This window comes from Accipiter gentilis, chromosome 10 (assembly GCF_929443795.1).
Source record: "Accipiter gentilis chromosome 10, bAccGen1.1, whole genome shotgun sequence".
Classification (NCBI taxonomy): Eukaryota; Metazoa; Chordata; class Aves; order Accipitriformes; family Accipitridae; genus Astur; species Astur gentilis.
Window position 1 is genome coordinate 11014997 of NC_064889.1, and position 21183 is coordinate 11036179.

Sequence of the window (21183 nt, forward strand, 5' to 3'; positions counted from 1 at the left end):
TAAATTGTTTCATAAAATACCATGTTGGATTATCTAGCAGTGGAGTCCAAAACTTAGTGGGGATGTTCTGCCTAGAGCTAGAGAAGTTTTAAGGAAGAAACCATACACTGTAATTGTAGCTTGACCCAGAGGTTCTCTTTCAGTTCTGTTTCTTCAGTTCCAAATTCAGAATTATTAAAATGTGATGTTATCTCACACTTACTTTAGTACCTAGCCTCCTTACATTTATTTTACTCTAATTATCCTCCATCTAGGTTAATGCAAACAAACACAAACTCCATGGTCTAGAAAAGTGAAATACAGATGTATTTACAGAATGTGAAAAATTAGCGATCCTGAAAAAGATTTGTGTGTCACAGAGAAGAGACACTGTATGTGAACTCCCAGAGTAATGCTGTGGAGCAGGAAAAAAGGCTGATTTGATTTTTAGACCTATAAACAAGTAAGAGTAATGGAGGGAGTATATTTTTGTGTATTGATTTGATGAGATCAGTGTAAGAACAAATCTGGGTATTTGTGTCCATATTTTTACAGAATTACCACAGGTGGGGAGAGAGGCACAAAAATTGTGTGAAATCTTAGGAAGAAATGTCCTCATCAGTCACATTATTTTGTCATGGGGAACTTCTTCAGTTTGTGGAAGTCCCTTAGGAGAAGGAAATGTCAGGATATTTAGCAAAAAGAGGCAAAAAAGAACTCATAATAAAGTAAAACCTAGATTTGGGAACATGTTTTTTAACAGTGATTAACTTTTGGAAATGCGTTCTCCATCTTGTTTTAGGCCTGGTTTAGGAAGGGTGTTCAGTCCAAATTTCTGTTAATGATTTAGATATTGAATAGCTAATTGAAACTACTTGGTGTGGTTTAGTGGTTCTTCTAAGTCATCAAACAAAATTCATAATGCCCAGCATTACTTGCTCCTCTGCAGAGATGGAGAAGCCCAGCGACCTGCCCAAGAACGCAGCCATTTATAGGCTCTTGATTCTGGCTAGCAATGAGACTATGTTAATGACAGTAATTCTGAGATCTGTTGTTGAGTTCGCTTATAATGCTTGTGAGGGGTATTAAAGGAATTACTGCCCTTCCCTCATATCCCCCAACTAATAAGCAGAGACGATTTAGACCTTGATTCTTGTTCACATATTGCTACAGTGGACTGAGGAAGAAGGCTTTTGTGCATATGCCAACACTGCCCAACCTTGACTTTCATAAAACTGGAGATGGGGTATGATGTATATATACTTGCCTATTTATATATATTTCTGCAAATTAACATTTATTATGTTGTTTTTCTGTCTGAAGTTTTTAAAACAAAGTGAAGAGCTGTGTAGTTTTTAAGATTTTTTTCTTTACGACACATTCTGAATAATTGTTTGATGTTTTTCTGTAAAGTTCAGAATGTACTGCGGTGCTATTAGAACTAATTTAGGAGGTGAAGCGGACTTTTACAGTGTTGCAACTCACAAGCTATATCTTTTTAACGCTGATTCTGTTTTGGTTTTACTGTATTTTTATATTGTTTAAAATTAATGCTAGGAAAGAGGAACCCCAGTGACAGAAGCATTTCCTGGGTAACAATGGCTGCTGAGTTGAAAAGACTCTGGATGCAGGGAGCATCAATTGTTGGTGGTCCAGATATTATGATTCTCTCTGCGATTTTCTTCCAGAAATGTCAGCTCCATATAATGCCTTTGGAAACAACCGGTAGATTAATGTTAAGACATTTAATTTTGGATGATATTGATGATGTGATCTCATTCTCCCAATTTCATGAAAAACTGAACATACATACTGAACTTTTTCTGTGTTTCTGATCATCATTTGCTCTCTATTTTTGTTTTCATGTCTTATGGACCCTTAAAAATTAAAGTAACCTGTCCTCTTTTGTTTTAGTTGGATGGAGCGGAGCAGTCTGGGCAGCTGCAAAGTCCTGATGAGGAAGTCGTCTCTGCGGCCTGCCGGCTTGTTTGTGAATGGGCCCAGAAAGTGCTGAGCCAGCCTTTTGATACAGTCTTGGAATTGGCTCGTTTCCTTGTAAAAAGTCACTATATTGGTACCAAGTCAATGGCAGCTTTAACAGTAATGGCAGGGGCACCAGCAGGTAATGAGATAACTTAATTCTGAATTGATGAAATAGGAGATCTTTCTTTTAAAGCGTAGTAACATCTTGGCTTGAGGAAGCAGTTCTTTTCAGGGCAAACTCTAAACACTGACTCTGAGCATTGAGCATGCATTTATGTGATTCTAGCCCACATTGCTGCAAATTGCTTTTCTTGCTGGTAGTCTAGGTAAAGAGATCTGAAAACAAGCAGTGGTCTCAAGTTTAGTTTGTGATTCTCCCATTACTCCAATGAGGACCCTGGTCTTTTAAAACACTACAGGGCATGTGGATAATTGTGCTGAATTTATGTACTTCACTAGATCAGGAGTTTGGTGCTGATACAGTGCTGGTCTGTAGACAAACTGTGGCTGTAGCTGTGTTTCTGTCTGATAACTTGCCCTAATTTGGAAACAATTGTCTGTCTTCATTTTCTTTCAAGAACAGATTTTCTTACAGGCATTTCTGATGTGTCAGGTGCAGATTTTCCTAACATGTTTTATCAGCGTCAGGTAGTACAAGCATGTCAGCTGCTGCTCTTGTTGATCACAACACAAATAAGGGCTTGAGGGGTATTGAGAGGGACAGGACAGCCTAGCCTTCTCCAGGGGCAGTTGTGTGACTGAGATTCCAGCACTGGATTTCAAATCTTTGTTAAGGATTGAGGTGAAGAGAAGAGTTACCTTGTATTTTGCTACCTCAGATGAATTCCTGTTCTATTCAGTCTCTGGGAAAGCTTACATTCGATTTGGTGGTTTGTACATCTACTTTTGTGTTCTTTGTTTCCTTCTTCATGCTCAAAATCAGTCACTTAATGATTTAAAGTGGTTTTTTGTGGCTGTGGATAAAGTTAATTACAAAAATGAAGGATGAGGAGGAAAGTGGAGGTGCACAACCTTTCCCCAGACTTCCCTCTGAAGTTCTGCCCAGGCCTTACAAGCAAAATGTGCTTGGATCAAGGCAAATCTCTTGCCTTAAGACAGGCAATTCCAAATGGAAACTGGTGGTCAGGGCTGTAGGCTGGGGTGATCCCCTTCTGGATCATGTTCCTTCTCCTTCCAGCTCTCTCTCCTTTATTGCAACTTGCAACTGATGGTTGGCAGTGGCAGGTTTTGCTGCCTGTATGCTCCTTTTTTACCTGTTGTTGCTTGGCTTCATTGGTTCTGCTTGCCGCTCTGCTAGAACGAATGCTAGGTATATGTACAGCTCTTCAACTTACGTAGCTTCTCCCCCTTACTTCCTTCAAGAGAAGATGGTTTCCTTCAAGGAAAAGGGCAGTTATTTCCAGTGCATGCCTCTGTAGCTTAGACAGTCATTTCAGGAGAGGCTCTTTCTAGAATGGCAAATAAAATATTCGCATTCCTCCTTATCACAAGGAATTACAGTGTTTGTGTGCATGTAACTGAGGAAAAAGCAAACTTTTACCGTCAAAGAAAAATCTCTTGAGTTTTTTTACTTGTAAATGTTAGTGCCTTCAGTATCCAGCCCACACATGTGAATTGTTTTCCAGCAATTTCAATATATTTTGGCATTTCAATGCTCTGTGAAGAAGGAATTGTGAAAGTGAAAACATGTGATGTTCAAGCTCTGATGGTACATGCAGACTTCTGCTGAGAGGGTGGGCTCCCAAACCACAGTTCCTAAGCATGTACTGCATATCTAAAAACAAATACTTGTCCTAAAAATGGTATAGATTAATTTATAATTAAGAGTTATTTTAAAAACTGTGAAACCTGCGAAGTGTAAATGAAACTATGTTAAACTGTTTTTAGAGGGGCAGTTCAACAGGGTTAGTTGGTCACCGAGAGACCTAATCCTCTTGACTGTTAATAAACAAAAGATCATAAATGTGATGTGATTTTGTGAGGAGGATTGGTACCAGCTGCACAGATGAGACTATCTCCCTGTTGTTCTCCCTGGAAGCACCACTTGCTGGCTTGTGATCAGCAAAGGCATTGTCTCCAGAAAAAAACGTTCTCCCATTCTAATTTCCATAGTTTTTTCACCTTTTCCTTCTTTTCCCTGGACACTTCTCTTGCTCTTCTTTCACCACTAGCCCTGATCACACACAGGTTGTGATCCATTCTGATATATTAGATGCATTGTGTTTAATGCCTTGGCCATTAGGTAATATCATCTGCTCAGAGCTGCTCTTCTGTGACACAGACCCACAGCTTTCTGGAAAGATTTTTTCATTTTAAAATCTGACATTAAATTAGACATTTCATTTAAATTAGACATGGATAACAAAACAAACACAGTAGATGATGAATTTTGAAAGTTCATCTAAAATATATCTGCTGCCCTCTACTGTCAGTTAAATGAAATGCATTGGGTTTTAGATTTTGCTGACACAAAAGTTGCGATTTGGGATTCCTAGAAACAAGATGCCACTACATAGTATTTTAGCAGCTAATGCCCGGCTTGTCTAACAGATGGAGGTTTTGCCACAAATCTGGAAATAAACTGAAACACTGAATAGATTTGACTACGAAGTGGATGGGCAGAATGGTTGTGGAGATGCCTGCCATGCATTCTGTGTGGTTAGGTACAGAAGTGGTACTACAGCGGACAGGGTATGTGTGGTTATAATTCATTCTTCTTTTGTATTCAGGAATTAAAGGCATCCCCCAGCCCTCGGCTTTTATACCTACTGCTGAAAGTAATTCCTTTCAACCGCAAGTGAAAACTCTGCCATCTCCTGTTGATGCCAAGCAGCAGCTGCAGCGTAAGATCCAGAAGAAGCAACAAGAACAGAAACTGCAGTCTCCTTTGCCAGGAGAGTCTCCAGCAAAGAAAACAGAAGGCGCTGCAACCAATGGTGTGACCAGTATATCTAATGGAAGTCCTGCAATTCTATCTCCTCCACCTATTGGCATTGTTGTGGCAGCTGTCCCCAGCCCGATACCGGTAAAGTTCTCCAGCAATTCTCCAGAGAAACCACCTTATGAAAGGGTTGTAAATTGCCAGTAACTAAGCAGTAGTGTCAGTGGAAGAGAAAAATGGTTTCCGCTCAAAGGCTTGGGTCCCTTGATGCTTTTCTGTCCCAATGACTGTGTTATACCACATGAATTACAGGATTGATACAGAAGCAGCAGAATTCTGATCACATAGCATAGGCCAAGTTTGTCTTTGAAGTCATTGGCAGTGGGATTTCAGCTAGCAATAATTAAGGTTGTATGTCAAATAATTGCCCTTGAGATGAAGTTTAACCAGAAGAGACAGCTGACACCAGTTGTGTGGGTCACTGAGCCTGTAATATGGAATCTAAATAGCCTTTCATAGGCCTGGTGTGTTTAGTGACAGCAGCAATTTTATTTTTGTATGAATGTCTGTACTCTGGAACATACTTGTCTTTCAGCCATACAAAACTGGGGTGGGAGGGAATGTTTTTTGTTTTTAAGATGTTAGATTTGTTGCCAATTTCGATAGGTAAGTCAATTTTTCTGCCTGATGGTGAGTTTGTATTTAACTTGCTTTTGAAACCTTAACAATGAGCAGTGTTTTGAACACATCCTCTCCTTTTTAACCTTTGTATGTCTGTCTTTTTGTTCCATGTGGTGAAGGATTTTATGAGAATGACCCTTTCATTAGTAGAAGAGCGGGCTAGTGTGTAGACCAGTGCCTTGTGCCTTAAAAATTGAGGCCATATATCTGTCTACCAGTCCTTAGGCAGACAAATAGAAATTGTCTTGTATATAGTTGAAGAGCTTGTTTTGTTTCAAACTGACATTCACTAGCTTTGGTGTATTGAGCTGTGCTGTCCTTCACCTTTGAAATGCTTGGGATAAGGTGATCTGTGGGCTTTGGGGGCTTCCTTGCTTCCTCGCCACACCTTTTGCTTTTTCTGTCTCTACAGGTGCCAAGGACCAGGCAGTTGGTGACGTCTCCAAGTCCTATGGGATCATCTGATAGCAAGGTCCTGCCACTCAATGTTCAGGTGGTCACTCAGCACATGCAATCAGTCAAGCAGTCACCAAAGACTCCCCAGAATGTTCCCGCCAGCCCAGTTGGTGACCGCTCTGCCCGGCATCGCTACCCGCAGATCTTACCCAAGCCAGCAAATACCAGTGCTCTCACCATCCGCTCTCCCACGACGGTGCTCTTTACCAGTAGCCCAATCAAGACTGTTGTGCCAGCTCCACATGTGAATTCTTTAAATGTGGTAAAAATGACAGCAATATCTCTTGCCCCAAGCAGCAGTAGTGTGCCCGTCAAACAGACGCCTTCAGTCAGCAGTAGTGCAGGAGCAGTGGAAGAAGGGAGGACTGGTCCACAGATCAAAAATGGATCTGTCGTTTCACTTCAGTCTCCAGGATCCAAGCCTAGCACTGTTGTAGCTGCGCCTGCAGTCAAGATCAAAATGGAACCAGAAGCATTACTGGATGACAACTTGGTACAGGGCCAAGAGAGCTCTGACATGTCTAAATCCATAAAGGCAACCCCTGACCTGCCTCCTGCTCAACTAATTGATTTTGAGGTTGCAACCTTGAAGGTTTCAGCTGATGATGTCATGGAGGCAAAACCAGTTAAGGGCTGTGATCAGGGAGCTGAAGAAACAGGGACCAAATATAAAACACAATCTAATGAAATCACACCAGTTTCTTCAGCAGGCAATAATCAAAACACTCTAAAGCTCTCAGTTGCCAGTCAAAACTTGTCCAGCACCAGCATCGGTTCACCTCCTACTGGTGAGTCTACGATTAAAGACAAAACATGCACTAAAAGTCCAAGAAAGCGACAACCTTCTACACTTCAGGATTCCCAGGTACCACCTGTAAAGAAACCACTGGTGGAGCAGCTTTCAGTTGGTAATGCTGTGGAGAGCCAAAAAGCAAACAGTGTTAAGAAGCCTCCAAAAGTTGGATCGTTACCTAACAGTGACAATACAGCAACACTTGCTCAAGTTCCCAGCAAGGTGCCTGTGAAGGTGGTACCTGTACCTTCTGCAGCTGCAGCAAACTTAGCAACAGAGCTTTCTTTGAGCACCGATTTAAATACCAGTGATTCTACTTTAGGACAGCAGCTTGCATCAGCATCATCTCCAGATATAAAAGTAAAATTGGAAGGAAACATGTTTATCATAGAAAATGATTCAAAATCAGATGGCAGCTTTAACCCAAATACATGGCACCATATCACCAAAACCTCCGACTTTGCATCTGTGAATTGTGAACAGCAGCAAGATATCAGTGTTATGACTATTGCAGGGCACTCTGGCTCTAGTGACTTACAGGAACCGGCATGGGAGCCAGTGCACTGTGAAGGTATACAGCAGGAATCATACAACCAGCAGTTACAGAGCCAGATCCAGGACTCCTCCCTGGGTCAAATACAAGCACAGTCTTCAAATCAGTTACCTCTGCAGCCTGAGCTGAAAGAGTTTGAACATACGGTCCCTCAGTCAAACGAAAACTTCTTTTCATTTGATGATGACCTTACCCAGGACAGCATTGTGGAGGAGCTGGTGCTCATGGAGGAGCAAATGTCCATGAATAATTCTCATCCTTATGGTGGTTGTCTAGGAATGGCACTTCAAAGTCAGACCGCAGCTCAAGGAGCTCCCGTGTCATCTCATCCAAGCAGCGTGCACTTTTACCATTCGATCCATAACAACAGCACTCCGATTCACACTCCCACCCCCACCCCCACCCCGACACCCACCCCCACCCCGACTCCAACACCCACCTCTGAAATGATCGCTGGGTCTCAGAACATGTCCCGAGAGAGCCCTTGTTCGAGGCTGGCTCAGACGACTCCTGTAGACAGTGCTCTAGGAAGCAGTCGGCATACGCCCATCGGCACGCCGCATTCGAACTGCAGTAGCAGCGTCCCTCCAAGTCCTGTGGAGTGCCGAAACCCGTTTGCATTTACTCCCATCAGCTCCAGTATGGCTTACCATGATGCCAGCATTATCTCAAGTAGCCCCGTGAAGCCGATGCAGCGGCCTATGGCTACCCATCCCGACAAAACCAAGCTCGAGTGGATGAATAATGGCTACAGTGGCGTTAACAATTCGTCCGTTGCAAACCATGGCATCCTTACGAGCTATCAGGAGCTGGTGGAAGACCGCTTCAGGAAACCTCACGCTTTTGCTGTTCCTGGCCAGTCGTACCAGTCTCAGCCACGCCACCACGATACCCACTTTGGTCGTGTGACTCCCGTTTCACCTGTGCAGCACCAGGCAGCCCCTGTCAGTAGCACCACCAAGCAAGAGGGCTTTGCTGTTCCTGCTCCTTTGGACAACAAAGGAACCGGTTCCTCTCTCAACAACAGTCTGAGATGCCGGAGCGTGAGCCCTGCTGTCCATCGGCAGCGTAATCTCAGTGGAAGCACTGTTTACCCAGTTTCAAATATACCACGCTCTAACCTGACACCTTTTGGAAGTCCAGTGACTCCTGAAGTTCACAACACATTTGCTAATATCCATGCGGACACCAGTGCCAATAACATAGCGCAAAGAAGCCAGTCAGTCCCGTTGACTGTGATGATGCAGACGGCCTTCCCGTCTCTTCAGAAACAAACAAACACTAAAAAAATAACCAATGTGTTGTTAAACAAACTTGATTCTGATAGCGATGATGCAGTGAGAGGTTTGGGAATGAACAACATGCCCTCAAATTACACAGCCAGGATGAATCTCACTCAGATTTTAGAGACATCCGCTGCTTTTCCTAGTGCCAACCCACAAAATATGATCAATTCCAGCACTTCAGTTTATGAATTCCAAACACCAAATTACCTCACAAAAAACAGCAGCACGGATCAGATCAGTTTTTCTTCTGGAGATAACCAAGCACAATCAGACATTGGAGAGCAGCCGTTAGATTTTAGCAGCACTGTAAAAGACCTTTTAGGGGAGGACAGTCTGCCAACAAACCAGCAGCTGGTGAATCAGGTGGCATCAGATCTCAATAATGTTGCATCTGTCTTTTCCAGCGACATCAGGTTGTCTTCCGAGCTCTCAGGCAGCATTAACGATCTGAACACTTTAGACACAAATCTACTGTTTGATCCAGGTCGTCAGCAGGGACAAGATGATGATGCTACACTGGAGGAATTAAAAAATGACCCCTTGTTTCAACAAATCTGCAATGAATCCATTAACTCAATGACTCCATCAGGTTTTGAGTGGATGGAGAGTAAGGATCATCCTGCTGTTGAAATGTTGGGTTAATCTTGTTTTATAATATGTATGTAGCACACTGTATCTAAGAGACAGACGTATTGTATTTGTCTTAATGGAAGTGCCTCCCACAGCAGAAACACTTGCTATGTATTGTGGCATTTTCAAAAAAGTTTGCTGTACCTGTTGCTCATTCTTCAGCAGGGAAAAGGTAGTCTTACCAATTTTAAACAAATCTCTGAAGGTGATGGGCTGTCAAAGAGCCAGTATTAAAATTTGAATTTTATGGTGTTTTCCCATTCAACTTTTCTTATTGTAGCAAATAAAGATGTGGTTGATAGCCAGTCGGCAGTGACAACTAAGGTTGAGTCTTTGGGGAGGGTTTTCAGTCGAGCTCGTTAGTAGGCTTTCCATACTTTGTGTTGCTTGTTACTTCTTAGCAGATGATCCTTACTGACCTTTGTCGTTCAAGTCTGAAATGCAGAGTGCCTGCAGACAGGTGGGTGGTGGGGAATGGGTACAAGTGAACCAGGTGACATGCAGGTGCCCGATCATTGTGTAGCTGTCTTGAGCACTGCTCAGTGATGAACTGTGGGAAATCTCTGTAGCGCTGGTGCCATTGACATCTCTAGTAAATGCAGAGATAGGAAAAACTAACAGGAATGATCAAGGAAAAAAGAAAGATGCACTAAATTTTTTATTTAAGAGAAATAAATCTATGTAGTTATTTTATCCATTAATATTCATGACATACTTGATATTTTAGTTCTCACTTCAATGTTTTTATATTAGGTAAAATTCATGCAAAAAGATTTTGAGCACTGAGATTTAATCTAGGCATAACACCCTATTTTAAAGTGATAGGTACTGTTTAATTATTTATCAACGCTAGAGAAGGAACGTGATATTTTCCTTTTTTTTTTTTAAATAAAAGAGCTGCTGGAGCTCATTAAAATACTATTTTTAAACAGTCATTTTTTTAAGTTTGCTCTTTCCTAGCCTAATGGAGAGTGTAGGATGATGCTCTTTTCTCTGTATTTCAGTAGGTTGAGCTTTTCTGTCTGTCTTGCTTGCTCTCTTTCTCTCAAACAAAAGATGATTAAAATATTAGAAAATGTGGTTGATCTAAAAATATTTCATATAGAGCCATAATACTGCCAGGCACTTTACAGATACACAGTAAGATGTGAACTTTCTTTAGGAAAAATTTCTTTTAAAAGAAGTACTTACTGTTTTAGAAGCCCGAATTCCATTTTCATACATGATTTGACAAGACTGGTGAATCATTTTTTTTAGAAGTCCTTAGCTGCCCCTCTGGAAAATGAGATTTAGACTTCGGTCTCACTAGTTCACTTGAACAAAAAAAACCACTTCTGTTTTATTAGCATGGCATGCATCTCTCTGATGGTCAAAAGAGAGGGGTACTTAAGCGGCCATGGCCCTGATGCTAGAAAGAGGCAAGCTTTTACAAAAGAAGTGGTGTGCTGAGGGTGCTACAATACCTTCCCTTAAGCTTAATATGAAATTGATTATTTCTCCTATGAACCAACACGTAAAAAAACAGGAAACGGAGCAGAAAACATTTGCCTCTCTTGCATTACTTCTTTGAATGAGTGGTCATGAATTTATGAAGGGGGAGGCACAATAAGCCCCCCTAGATTTTTGGGGCGATTAGTGTTATTTTTTTATTTAAGTGTCTTGGTGATCTTCTGTTTCTTCAGTTTTTGCTGATGACTTGAGATGCCAGTACTGGTCAATTTTTTTGGCGGTGCTGATTCAACTTGTGCTGCTGCATTGGCACTTGAGATGCTGGTGTACCACAGATTCTCTTGCTCTTGCCCCAGTTTATCACCAGTCTATGGCCTCTTCTGCAGGGACAAACAGTTGTGCCAAGCTATAGCACCTTAATGGGGGCCTGATTTCACTGTGTTTGCATCAGAAGTTTTGCCGCTTTGTCAGGAATAAACTTGGAGTTCAGATCCCTCCTTGAAGCACGTATACGTGTGATAGTGTGGTTTGCTTCGTTTAAGACCAAGTGACTCTCTTAAGTTTTGTTAAGGAAATGGAGAGGAGACTAAAAACTGCATGGTAGCTTTCTGCTTGTTATCTTGCCGGGTGTCTGTCAGTAAGGCATTTTTCTTGTAGACAAAAGTTGCTGAAGGCAGGGCTCGAGATCTCTACCTGCCCATGGCCTTTTGCCAGAGATGTGCTGAACATCCTGTTACCTTGTTGACTTCGCTGGGTCTGAGTGACGCTCAGCACCTCTTTCCCCACCCCTGCCCCGACCCTGTGTGAAGTGCCAGCACTACTGTGAATAGGTGAAACCTACTTTCTGACAGAGAGTGATGGGGAGGACGCGAGCACTGGTGCTGCGGGGAGAAGCTGCACACGCACTGCAGCAGCCCGTGTGTTTGCATGACATGCTGGTCTTACCTCCACGTCGCTAACACTGAGACTGAGGTGGGCTTGGGGGAAGTACGTTTTTGCCGAACTCCACTAGTTTTTTTAAGAACGTTTCTCAGAAAAGCAAGAGTAGATTTAAAGCTGATGTGTTCTAAATTATGCAGCCGTCACCAAAGGTTTTTAAAAGTGCGTTTAAAATTATTTTTAAATACAAGCATTAAATTGGGCCTAACACGTAACTTAATTAGCGGAAATATTCTATAATCAGTGGATTTAACGCAAATATATGTTTAACTTAAGAAGTGTTAAATTCGATAAGGATTGTTTCAAATAAAATCCAAGGCACAGGCACAGCTTTGTACATTGGTATGTATTATTTTAGAGGTGTTTGTGTGTTGGTGTTATAATTAATAATGTTAGGTCCCTGTACTTAGTGCTAATTAGTTCTTTATACATTGAGACAGAGCACTACTGCACACCAAAGTATGCAAAATACCCAAAGGAAAATTCTGTGATTCTAACAAATGGAAGCCTGTCTGCGTCAGATACTCCAAAACTAAGAATTTGAGACAGTTCTGACCCCTTGTTTACATTATTGGCTTCCTACTAACATGAGAAATTATTTTGATAGCAGTTTTTGCTAAACTATACAAACTAGTGAATTTGTACCCTGTGTACAGTATTGCAGCAAACACTTTAAATTTGGTTGGTTAGTCCAGTAAACTTTCTGGGTTCATATATTGCACTAAAATTCTGTTGAACCTGTGGCAGGCACATTCCTTAGGATAAATGCAACAAATACGGCCCACACGTTAAAAAACAAAAAAACCCCCCTTTTTAATGTGTTTCATTATTAAAAGGCAAAATGTCATTAAAAGTGACAGGTGAAATTGTCTTATGTAGCAATGTGCATTGATCTCAATGAGATATTTCTATTTCTTATTCTCTTACATGAGAATATTACAGCAGGAAAAATTAAGTTTAGTTTGCTTCACCATGTTAATACATGATCACAAAACGTGCATGAGTGTTAATGACTTAATCTTGTACAGTACTAGATATATTCCTGTAACCACTTTTATTTTTTTTTATTCTTTTGCTGTATTGAAACTGGTTCAGTGTTAACCAGGTGAGCATAGTTATTCACGAGTTATTTACTTCTTTATGTTAACTAATTCAGCTTAGTTATTGTTGAATATGTTCCTTTCTTGGATTATTTTTTATTGTTCTGGTGTTGAAAAACATTTTTGCATCATTTTATCATGATGAGAATTCATGAAGTAAATTAATTTGCAAATAATTGCAATAAGCACTGACTTCTGAACTGAAAAGGAAAGCGTTTCTTGTGCAGTGCATCTGAGGTTCATATAATAGTCTTGTACTATACTGTGCTTTATTTACTGCACCGTAAGGAAAGAAAAATCCCTGTTCCACGTTTTCATTTAGTGCAGGAAATCCAGTTTCTCCCCTTTTCCCCAGTGTTTTTGTTGTCTGTTGTACTGCTGAAACTACAGTAGTTGAATATTGCAGTAGCATTTCAGTTATTTTTTTTATTGAAAGTGCTCAAAAATTGTTTTTTAAATGTTTTCAGAAACAATAAAAACATTTTATATTAAAATTACTTCTGGAGTTGTTTTTTTTTTAATGTGGAAAATGTGCATTAAGATTGACCTAAAATACAGAGCTTTCTAGTTTGTGTGAAGATAGATCACAGCTGCCCAGCTGTGCCAGCTTGCTGTAGTTGCTGAGCCCAGTTATATACTTAAAGCTGAGCATGAAGGTGAATCTTCCTAGCTGGAGTGCCTTGATCAGTCTGTGCTCTCAGAGTAATCTCTTGAGAGAAGTTAGTGGTAATAGGCTTCTGACCATTCACTTTATATTCCATTTCTGTAGGTATCCCTTTTAAGTGCAAAGTACTTGTGTGGTGATACTATTACGTTTGGGGGATAAAACCAGCTGCAGCTTGCAGTTGAACCTGACAGTTCAAATTCGCCATCAAACATTAAAATAATATTTTGTCTGAGGCTGTACTTCAGAGCGTGGTGGTGATAGGCTTGCTGGTTAGAGCTTTCGTCATGTGCAGCTCCTGGGCCGCATTCATCCCGGTGTGGGTGCTGGTCAAAGTGTTCCTTATGTGTCTGGGTGGTGGTTCTTGCTGTTGTAGCATACAACATCCTGTTGCTGGTATAGCCATCCACGTTGGCGGTGCCTGGCTGGTTTTGCTTTTCGACGCTAGTAAAGCACTCTTAAAAGGTAGTGTTATGGTGCAGGTTGGCTTGCTGCCATAAAGGGGAAAATACACTGTTTTGATCTATGGAGTCCTTTCTTGGGTTGTAAAATTGTATGTAAACCCAGCAGTGTTCCCAGCACAGCCTATGTGAACACAATGGAAAAGTATTGCCACAAGACAGAAACCAGCTACAAGAAAATGAGGGTGAGGATACTCAGGTTTTCATGCCAAAAAGATAGCACTGGTTAACAGACTCCATCCCAGACTACAGAGGTGCTGAGATGAGTTGGCCAGTGGCAGATTTGATGGTGGCACAAAATCACTTAGGTTCATCAATAAAGGAAAAGAATCATCAGGGAAACATAAATGAGACAACATGAATGAAAGAGCATCAGAAAGACACATTAATTTTAACATGACATTGAAGAGTATGCTATTAATACATCTCACTGGATTCTAAATTAACATGCTTTAGGAAGAGTTCTAAATGAACAATTCACAGACATGCTTTCTCCATGTTCCACAGTCAAAAAAATGCAAATTAAAAATTCCCAAGGAATGAAATGGAATAGAATGTAGGAGATATAAAAGGCTATGTTAGAAAATGATAGTTCATCTCAAGTACCAATGGGTTTAATTGGAACCTCTCAGCTGTAGACTGGAAAGAATTGGCCTTAAAGGTTAATACTCCGATCTTGCTGCCCTCCTCCCCCTCTTACAAATGGCACGAGTTAAGCTTGGATAAGGAGAAGAAGTACGAGAAAAATGTGTAGTGAGGCTTAAAAGTTGTGGAATAACTCTGAAAAGCAATTCCAAACTTAAGAAATGAGCCACTGGACGCTTCAGATGTACATTTAAGATGTTTCTGAATAATGCTTATAGGGGAGTGCAATAAAACTTGCAAACTTAGTGGTTCATGTAAAACTTTTAAGCTGCGTAGTGTTTCTAATAGTTACCTGTAATCATCCAGACCAGAAGACCATTACACATCAAGGAGTTAGTGATCCACATAACAGTTAACAATCAACCTGGATATGCCCAGGCCTCTGCTGTGCTCTGCAGGGTAAACTTGGCCAGGTAACTGTAACAGAGGAGCCTGTGGCAGCTCCCACTCGGTGCTGGTGATTATGCCACCTGTGTGTCCTTGCCTTTTTCTGAAAGCGCGGCAAGAAGTTCTCATGAACATCCTTTCTGCTTGACAGTAGAAATGATGAACAGGGTTGTTTTCTTGTAAGAAAATCCTGTAATAGCTCAAATGACCAAAATGGGGTGACCTTTCCATGGGCAGGATCTGCATGTGGATCAGAGGCTGGTTCAGTGCTGCATAGCTTGGGGATCTGAAGGTACGTAAGACTGTCTATACTGTCCTCTCTTTATAGTGCTAGCTCTAGCAAATGGCATTTTAAGTAATACTTCACAGAATCTGAGCACCTTTGTTACTGCTACTATAACAAACCAGCACCTCCTAGTGCATAATTAGCATTACTGAATAAAATTGCAAATCTTATCGTGCCTTTTGCTTTTCCTGCTCAACTTGTTTAAAAAAAAGAAAAAGGGTAAATTATAAACTAAGTAAGGCCAGTTCAATTAAGTTAAAAGTGAACTGAGGCTATGGAGAAATTTGCTTAGAAAACATACAGTGCTAAAAAGACAGCACTTTCATTGTGCAGATTGCAGTGTTTAAATACCCAAAATAGAAGATCATCTTGATCTAATGCGCAATATATAACCAACTGACTTTGGTTCCTGGTAGATCATAACATTTCTGCTATGTGCTTTGAATATGTAGGAGATACCCTACTAGTGATGTAAATACTTGAGATATGTTGCCTTGGAACATTTGCGTATCTGTTCTCCAACAGCTTTGTCATGGCTCCTCCTCAGTCTGTGCTTCCTGGGCCTGTGGGACCAGTTTTTTATGTCTGGTAATGCCTCAGCTCTGCAGTCATTAAAAAGGTGCATTTTAGTCTCTGTGGCTCATCTTTCCTCGGTTGTCAGCTCCTCTTTATGTTGATGGAAAGTTATTTATCATTGGAATTTTGCCTATCTACACTATCTAATTAGATGATGCCTAATAGAATCAAATTTTCAGTGGATCTCAAACTGCTGTTTCAAATAATGGCAGCAGTATGCTACTGATCTGGAGCATACTCTATTGCATATTGGGGGCGGGAGGGGATTGACACAAATGTTAAAATTGTACTTGAAAAATTGGCCCAAGGATGGAAATGAGTCTCAGGAGCTTGTGAGAAGGTTCCATTTTAACCTACCTATGCATAAAATTAGCCAATTTTGGTAGAAATATTTTCAAGGTAGTATAGAAATTACACCAAATAATCTAAACTTCTTTTTAAAGCCTTCATGTATCTTAAAGGTAGGAAAAAAGATATGCATAGGAAGTTGAAAATACATCTTCATTTATTCAGGAGTTGATAGCCTTATGGCCAGTTATTAACTTGGTGCTAGTGGATTTTTGTGAAGACTAAATTGAACAGAGTGTTACCTGGCTGCTGCTAGGGCTCAGTCCATCTGTAGCCTCAGGTTTTCTGAGCACTGTGTGGAGGAGAGTGGCTAGTAGAAATCAAGAGATGTGTTCCCTGCAGCCTTCCTCAGGTAGCTGACCTACCCATCACTCCACATCTATGCTTCTCAACACACTTAGTTTAGAGAGCTATTGGGCTCCCTCTTCTCAAATATTCTTCATTGGTTTTTTTTAGTATGGATGGGAAAACATGGCTGTATAACTGTATTACATCGTAAACTAACTGATTGGGACTCACTCATCTGCTTTCTCTGTCAAAAATACCCTTGAGTGTTCAATTTGCCTGCTCCGTATCAGTACTTCAACAGGACACTTGTTCAAGGACTGTGATAATCAGTTCCCAGAGACATCAAGCCAAATTCCTCCTTGCTCTGAGACTAGAAGAGGCATTTTGAAATGTGCTGTTTAAAAAGCTATGTATAAACAATGTTTACTTCCGACTAGAACAAAATGCTATTTGATTCTATTTCAAACTGTTTTGAAAATCTGAACAATCCCTCCTGCTAAGTATGTATAGATGAGAGGGGAGTTGAAGCGCCCATGTCCAAGAGGCCCTGCTCAGAGGTTCTCATGCCAATGGCATAACTAAAATCTACTCTGACAAGGATTACTCGTGGAAAGCAAAACTAATGCTGGAGCCTAAAATGGCTGTCTGCAAGAGCAAAATAGGAGACCTCAGTGCTTACTAATAAGGAATTGCTGAAGACCTGTTACACTGCATAAAACTTTAGAATTATTTTGCTGCTTCAGAAATCACCTGAAGTGGCATTTTTCTATAAATAACATTTACAAAAGGTAGCTATGTAATACAGGAGGATATTTGTGTTTCCCTTTGTTTGGCAGAGGTAATAGTCTTCTCACTAATAGGTATCCTCTTACAGCATGCACCAAGCCCTACATCTTTGTCAGACACCCTGTTTTTTAGGAGTACATTCTTGTGGGACTACTTTCTGTGCCGGCCAGACCTGAAGATGTGTGGACGCTTCTTAGATTGTGTGCTATTCCATCTAGTTCAGCCTTATTGGTAATTAATTCCCAGTGGCAACACTTTCAAGTTCTTTGGAAGCCAATCAGTGGACCGAGGACAACACATTGAAAACGTATACTCAAAAGTAATTGAACACTAAAAAAACCTCAGGAGTAATTAAAACCAGCTTAAAACAACAATTACTATTCCCGTTTTCCTAATGGAATAAGGGAGAAACACTATGAGAAGGAGCATCTTGTGTGAAAATGAGGGGTGAAAAGACAGGAGTGTATGAGTGCCGCTCAGTCACGAACAGCATCTTCCTCTGGTCTTAGCGATGGTTTAGGCACTGGCAAAGCATATAGCACATACTACTTCATACAGATATGGAGAATGATAATCTCAAGGTATTTAAAGAAGAAAAGCCCCAAAACATCATCCCCAGAAAGATGTTACTTCTGTAACATTGTGATGAGTTGAGCTGTTAGCAGAAATATCCATAATGATGATGTTAACCATGGGATCACTGGTGGTGAATTAAGCTGGGAACACTGTGACAGCAGTTTGACTGGAGCTCAGCACCTCTGGGCTTATGTTCTGGCAGCTCTCCTCCCCCTCAAGCTGAAAACAGGGAGAGAAAGATGACATCTGAGTGGTGGTGATTCAGACAGGTGTTTACCACTTCATTCAAATGCATATGCACAAAATGAGTGTGACTTTCCACCTCCTTCATAGTTGCTCTTCTTACTATGCCGGTTTGCTCATCAAGCCAGAGAGATTTCCAAAGAAATTGCTTGTAAACTGTTATACTAGTCACAGAAACTAGGAAAAAACATTTTCTTGCATCTTTCCCTTCTCACAGCCTCTCCCTGTGAGAGCTGGGGATCTCAGCAGCTTTCCTGGGGGACAGGGATGGAGGAAGCTGGCCCAGGGCAGGTGTTAGTGCCTTGGGAACACAGACCCACGCTTAGAGAGCAGTGTTAAATTTCATCTGCAGGTTGCCCTGAAAAGGAGCTACTTGAGTGGAGAACTTCTGGTTTACATCTGACCTAGCCCTAGGTGATGGTCACACCTTGCTGTCATCCCACAGGGACAAGTAGGGCTACAGTATTTGAGACAGCTGGAGGCAGTGGCTTGGCAGCAGGCAATGCAGAAAGCAACATGTGTCCAAACAGAAGATATGTTGCTTTTAAGGGAAAGAAGAAAAGTTGAGGAAAACAGAACCAGTGACTTTGGAGAACTGAGAAAGAAAAGGAGTAGTAAGGGGCTGGTGAAAACCTGAGTGTGAGTTAACAGCAGTCTAGTTGCAATGCAATGCAGAGACAACAGTCAGTCTAGGGGGACTTTTACCAGACTGAAGTTCTTGCTTACAAAATTTAAACTTTCATCTTTGTATCAGTTTTGCATCTTGTTGTCATGGTGTTTGAAATCTAGTATTAAATACCAGGATCTGGCAGGTATTTGCACCAAACTGTAGAGCCAGGAAGAGTGTTGAGTCTTGGGCTCTTAACTATCTCTGGCATTAGTCTCATTAATGAGTCATTGCCATGGTAGTAGAGAAACAGAGATTACTAGGCTATCAATAGGTGTTTACTTCTCTTAGTCATAGCAGTGACTCACTAGTAATATAAATTTTTTTCTGTTAATTCCCTCTTGTATGTTGTTTGCCATTTACCTGCACTGTGACATTGTGAGTGGTTCATCATAATATTTTCCATTGTATGACTCAGTAAAACAAAAGACAATAGGACAAAAAGCTGTATGTGTCATTCACACCAGGATTTAATTGTGATTTAAATGACTTCTGATTCCTTTAGTTAAAAATCAGAGCAGTGAAGATAATTTATCCAATTTGATTTAAAATCCTCTGTAGCAAAAGTATATCCTATATTTAATAAGATAAAACATACTTTGATGTCACTTGATGTTCTAGCTTTTGTAACTTAGCCATGACTATAGTTAATATATATTCTTAAGCTAAAGATTATATTATTATGATAACCCCTTGGAATTCTGAAACCACTCTCCTTTCCCCACATTATTTCCTCCTTTAAGAACAAACAGTGCTTTTTTTTTTTTCTTCTTCCAAGCAGTGCATATTAGAGTGTATGGAATCTCTTCAACTTATAAAAACATTTATGATAAAGAAAGATGGAAACCAAATATTGTAAATGTATATAAAATTCAGACCACAGATTAGGTCTATCAGGCTGAATGCCATCATCTGAGAGATAGAAAATATTTTTTTAAAGTTTGTAATTTTTTGATCTTTCATGGTCTGAAGGTTAATTTAGATGGCAAGAGAAGTCAAACTTCTTTGTTATCAGATGAGAACCAAATTAATATGTTTTTAATGGTCTTGATATACAGTTAAAATGTTCCATTGCACTCAGATGATCCAAATGCAGGTTATTCTCTGCAACTGAAAATCAATTATTTGCAGAAAGAGGAAGAGCTCTTTTCCATTATTAGTCTGTAATTGTGTAAGACCATAAAATATTAAATGCTGGAGATATATATCTTACATAAGAAGTGAATGTTTGTTAGCAAACAGACTGTGGTTTATTTCCCCATTTTTAAGTAAAAAGAATAACTAAAAATTCTTTTATTTTGAATGAAATGCTAGTTATCTTGCTGGAATATTGAAGATAACTATTGATCCCACTGAAAATGCACATAGACCTTATCTTATCATATGGATGCCTCTGGGTAAAAACCCAGAAACACAAGCCTTGTTGATAGCAGGTCATCTAGTTATGGATTTGGGATCTGACTGTGTTGTAACTCCTGTTCTGGACAATCAGTGGTCTTTCCACACAAAAAATGAATCAGTGGGATCTTATTTGGGGCTGCATTATACTGTGCTACTTAAAAAATGTAATATAACAAATTGAGTGTGCTAATGCCCTGTTGTAAATTTCAGAAGGGAATTATTTCAAATTTCAGGGTTATTGAAATGACACGTTACTCAGAATGTAATGTTTGAGTCTTACAAAAAAAGCCCAATAACTAATGTGCTGATAAAATATTCACAAACAAAACCTTTGTTAAACAGGACTTCAGGAGAGAGTACTTCTTCTCATATCCTTCTAGTGTACAGAAAAGCTGAGGCTGAGAATGCAGAAACGCAGATGAGCAGAGTTCAGGCAAGTGACAGTAATGTTGTGGTAGGAGATTTGTAGGGAGATATAAACCAGTATCTTTTTTTAGAGTAACCAATACAATTTTGAAAAAAACCCCATACGCTTTTGAGGGTCTGATGCTTTCTGTCTGACGTGGTTTGTACACTCTATCAGAGTGTAAAAGTCAGCACTGCAAAACCAGGTATTCATGCTGCACAGCCACAAACCCACATGCTTTTTCTAGCAAGCTGGTAAGAACAATATACTAATCAACATGAGGCTTAATCACAGAAATGAGTGCTTCACAAAGTAACTGGACCTGGAAATCATGCCTGCTGTAACTTAGGCAGGTTTTCCTTGCTTGGCTGGCACCCAGGAACCTCCCACTTAATTTTGAACAAGCTTCTAAACTCGTGCTGGAGGAGTGCTGTAGGAAAGGCTGAGTGAAGGGAACTGCAGAGAGACATTGGGTGGCCGGAGGCTTGGTCCAGAAACCGAAGGGGGCTGTTTCTTTTGAACTACCCAACAGCCTATCTGGGTCTTTTTTTTCTGAACTTTATCAGTTGGTCTAATAAAAGACATTGTTTCCCCATGTAAACCTACCTGTTCATATTCATAGAGGGGTCATGACTATGAAGACACTTGCCCAAATGGCACTTTGTCTGTTTCTCAGACACTCACCTGATTTTTCATAG

General features: G+C 40.5%; 1 protein-coding gene across 1 annotated transcript in view; it reads left to right on the forward strand.

Moving 5' to 3' along the window:
• RFX7 (regulatory factor X7) overlaps window positions 1-13248 on the forward strand; it is a 53506-nt gene extending 40258 nt beyond the window's left edge. Inside the window, exons 6-9 of the mRNA XM_049812813.1 lie at window positions 1141-1225; window positions 1894-2101; window positions 4713-5008; window positions 5958-13248. Of these exons, the coding sequence (XP_049668770.1) occupies window positions 1141-1225; window positions 1894-2101; window positions 4713-5008; window positions 5958-9275 (3907 nt within the window). The 3' untranslated portion in view covers window positions 9276-13248. The remainder of the gene's footprint in view (window positions 1-1140; window positions 1226-1893; window positions 2102-4712; window positions 5009-5957) is intronic.
• The last annotated feature ends 7935 nt before the right edge of the window (window positions 13249-21183 follow it).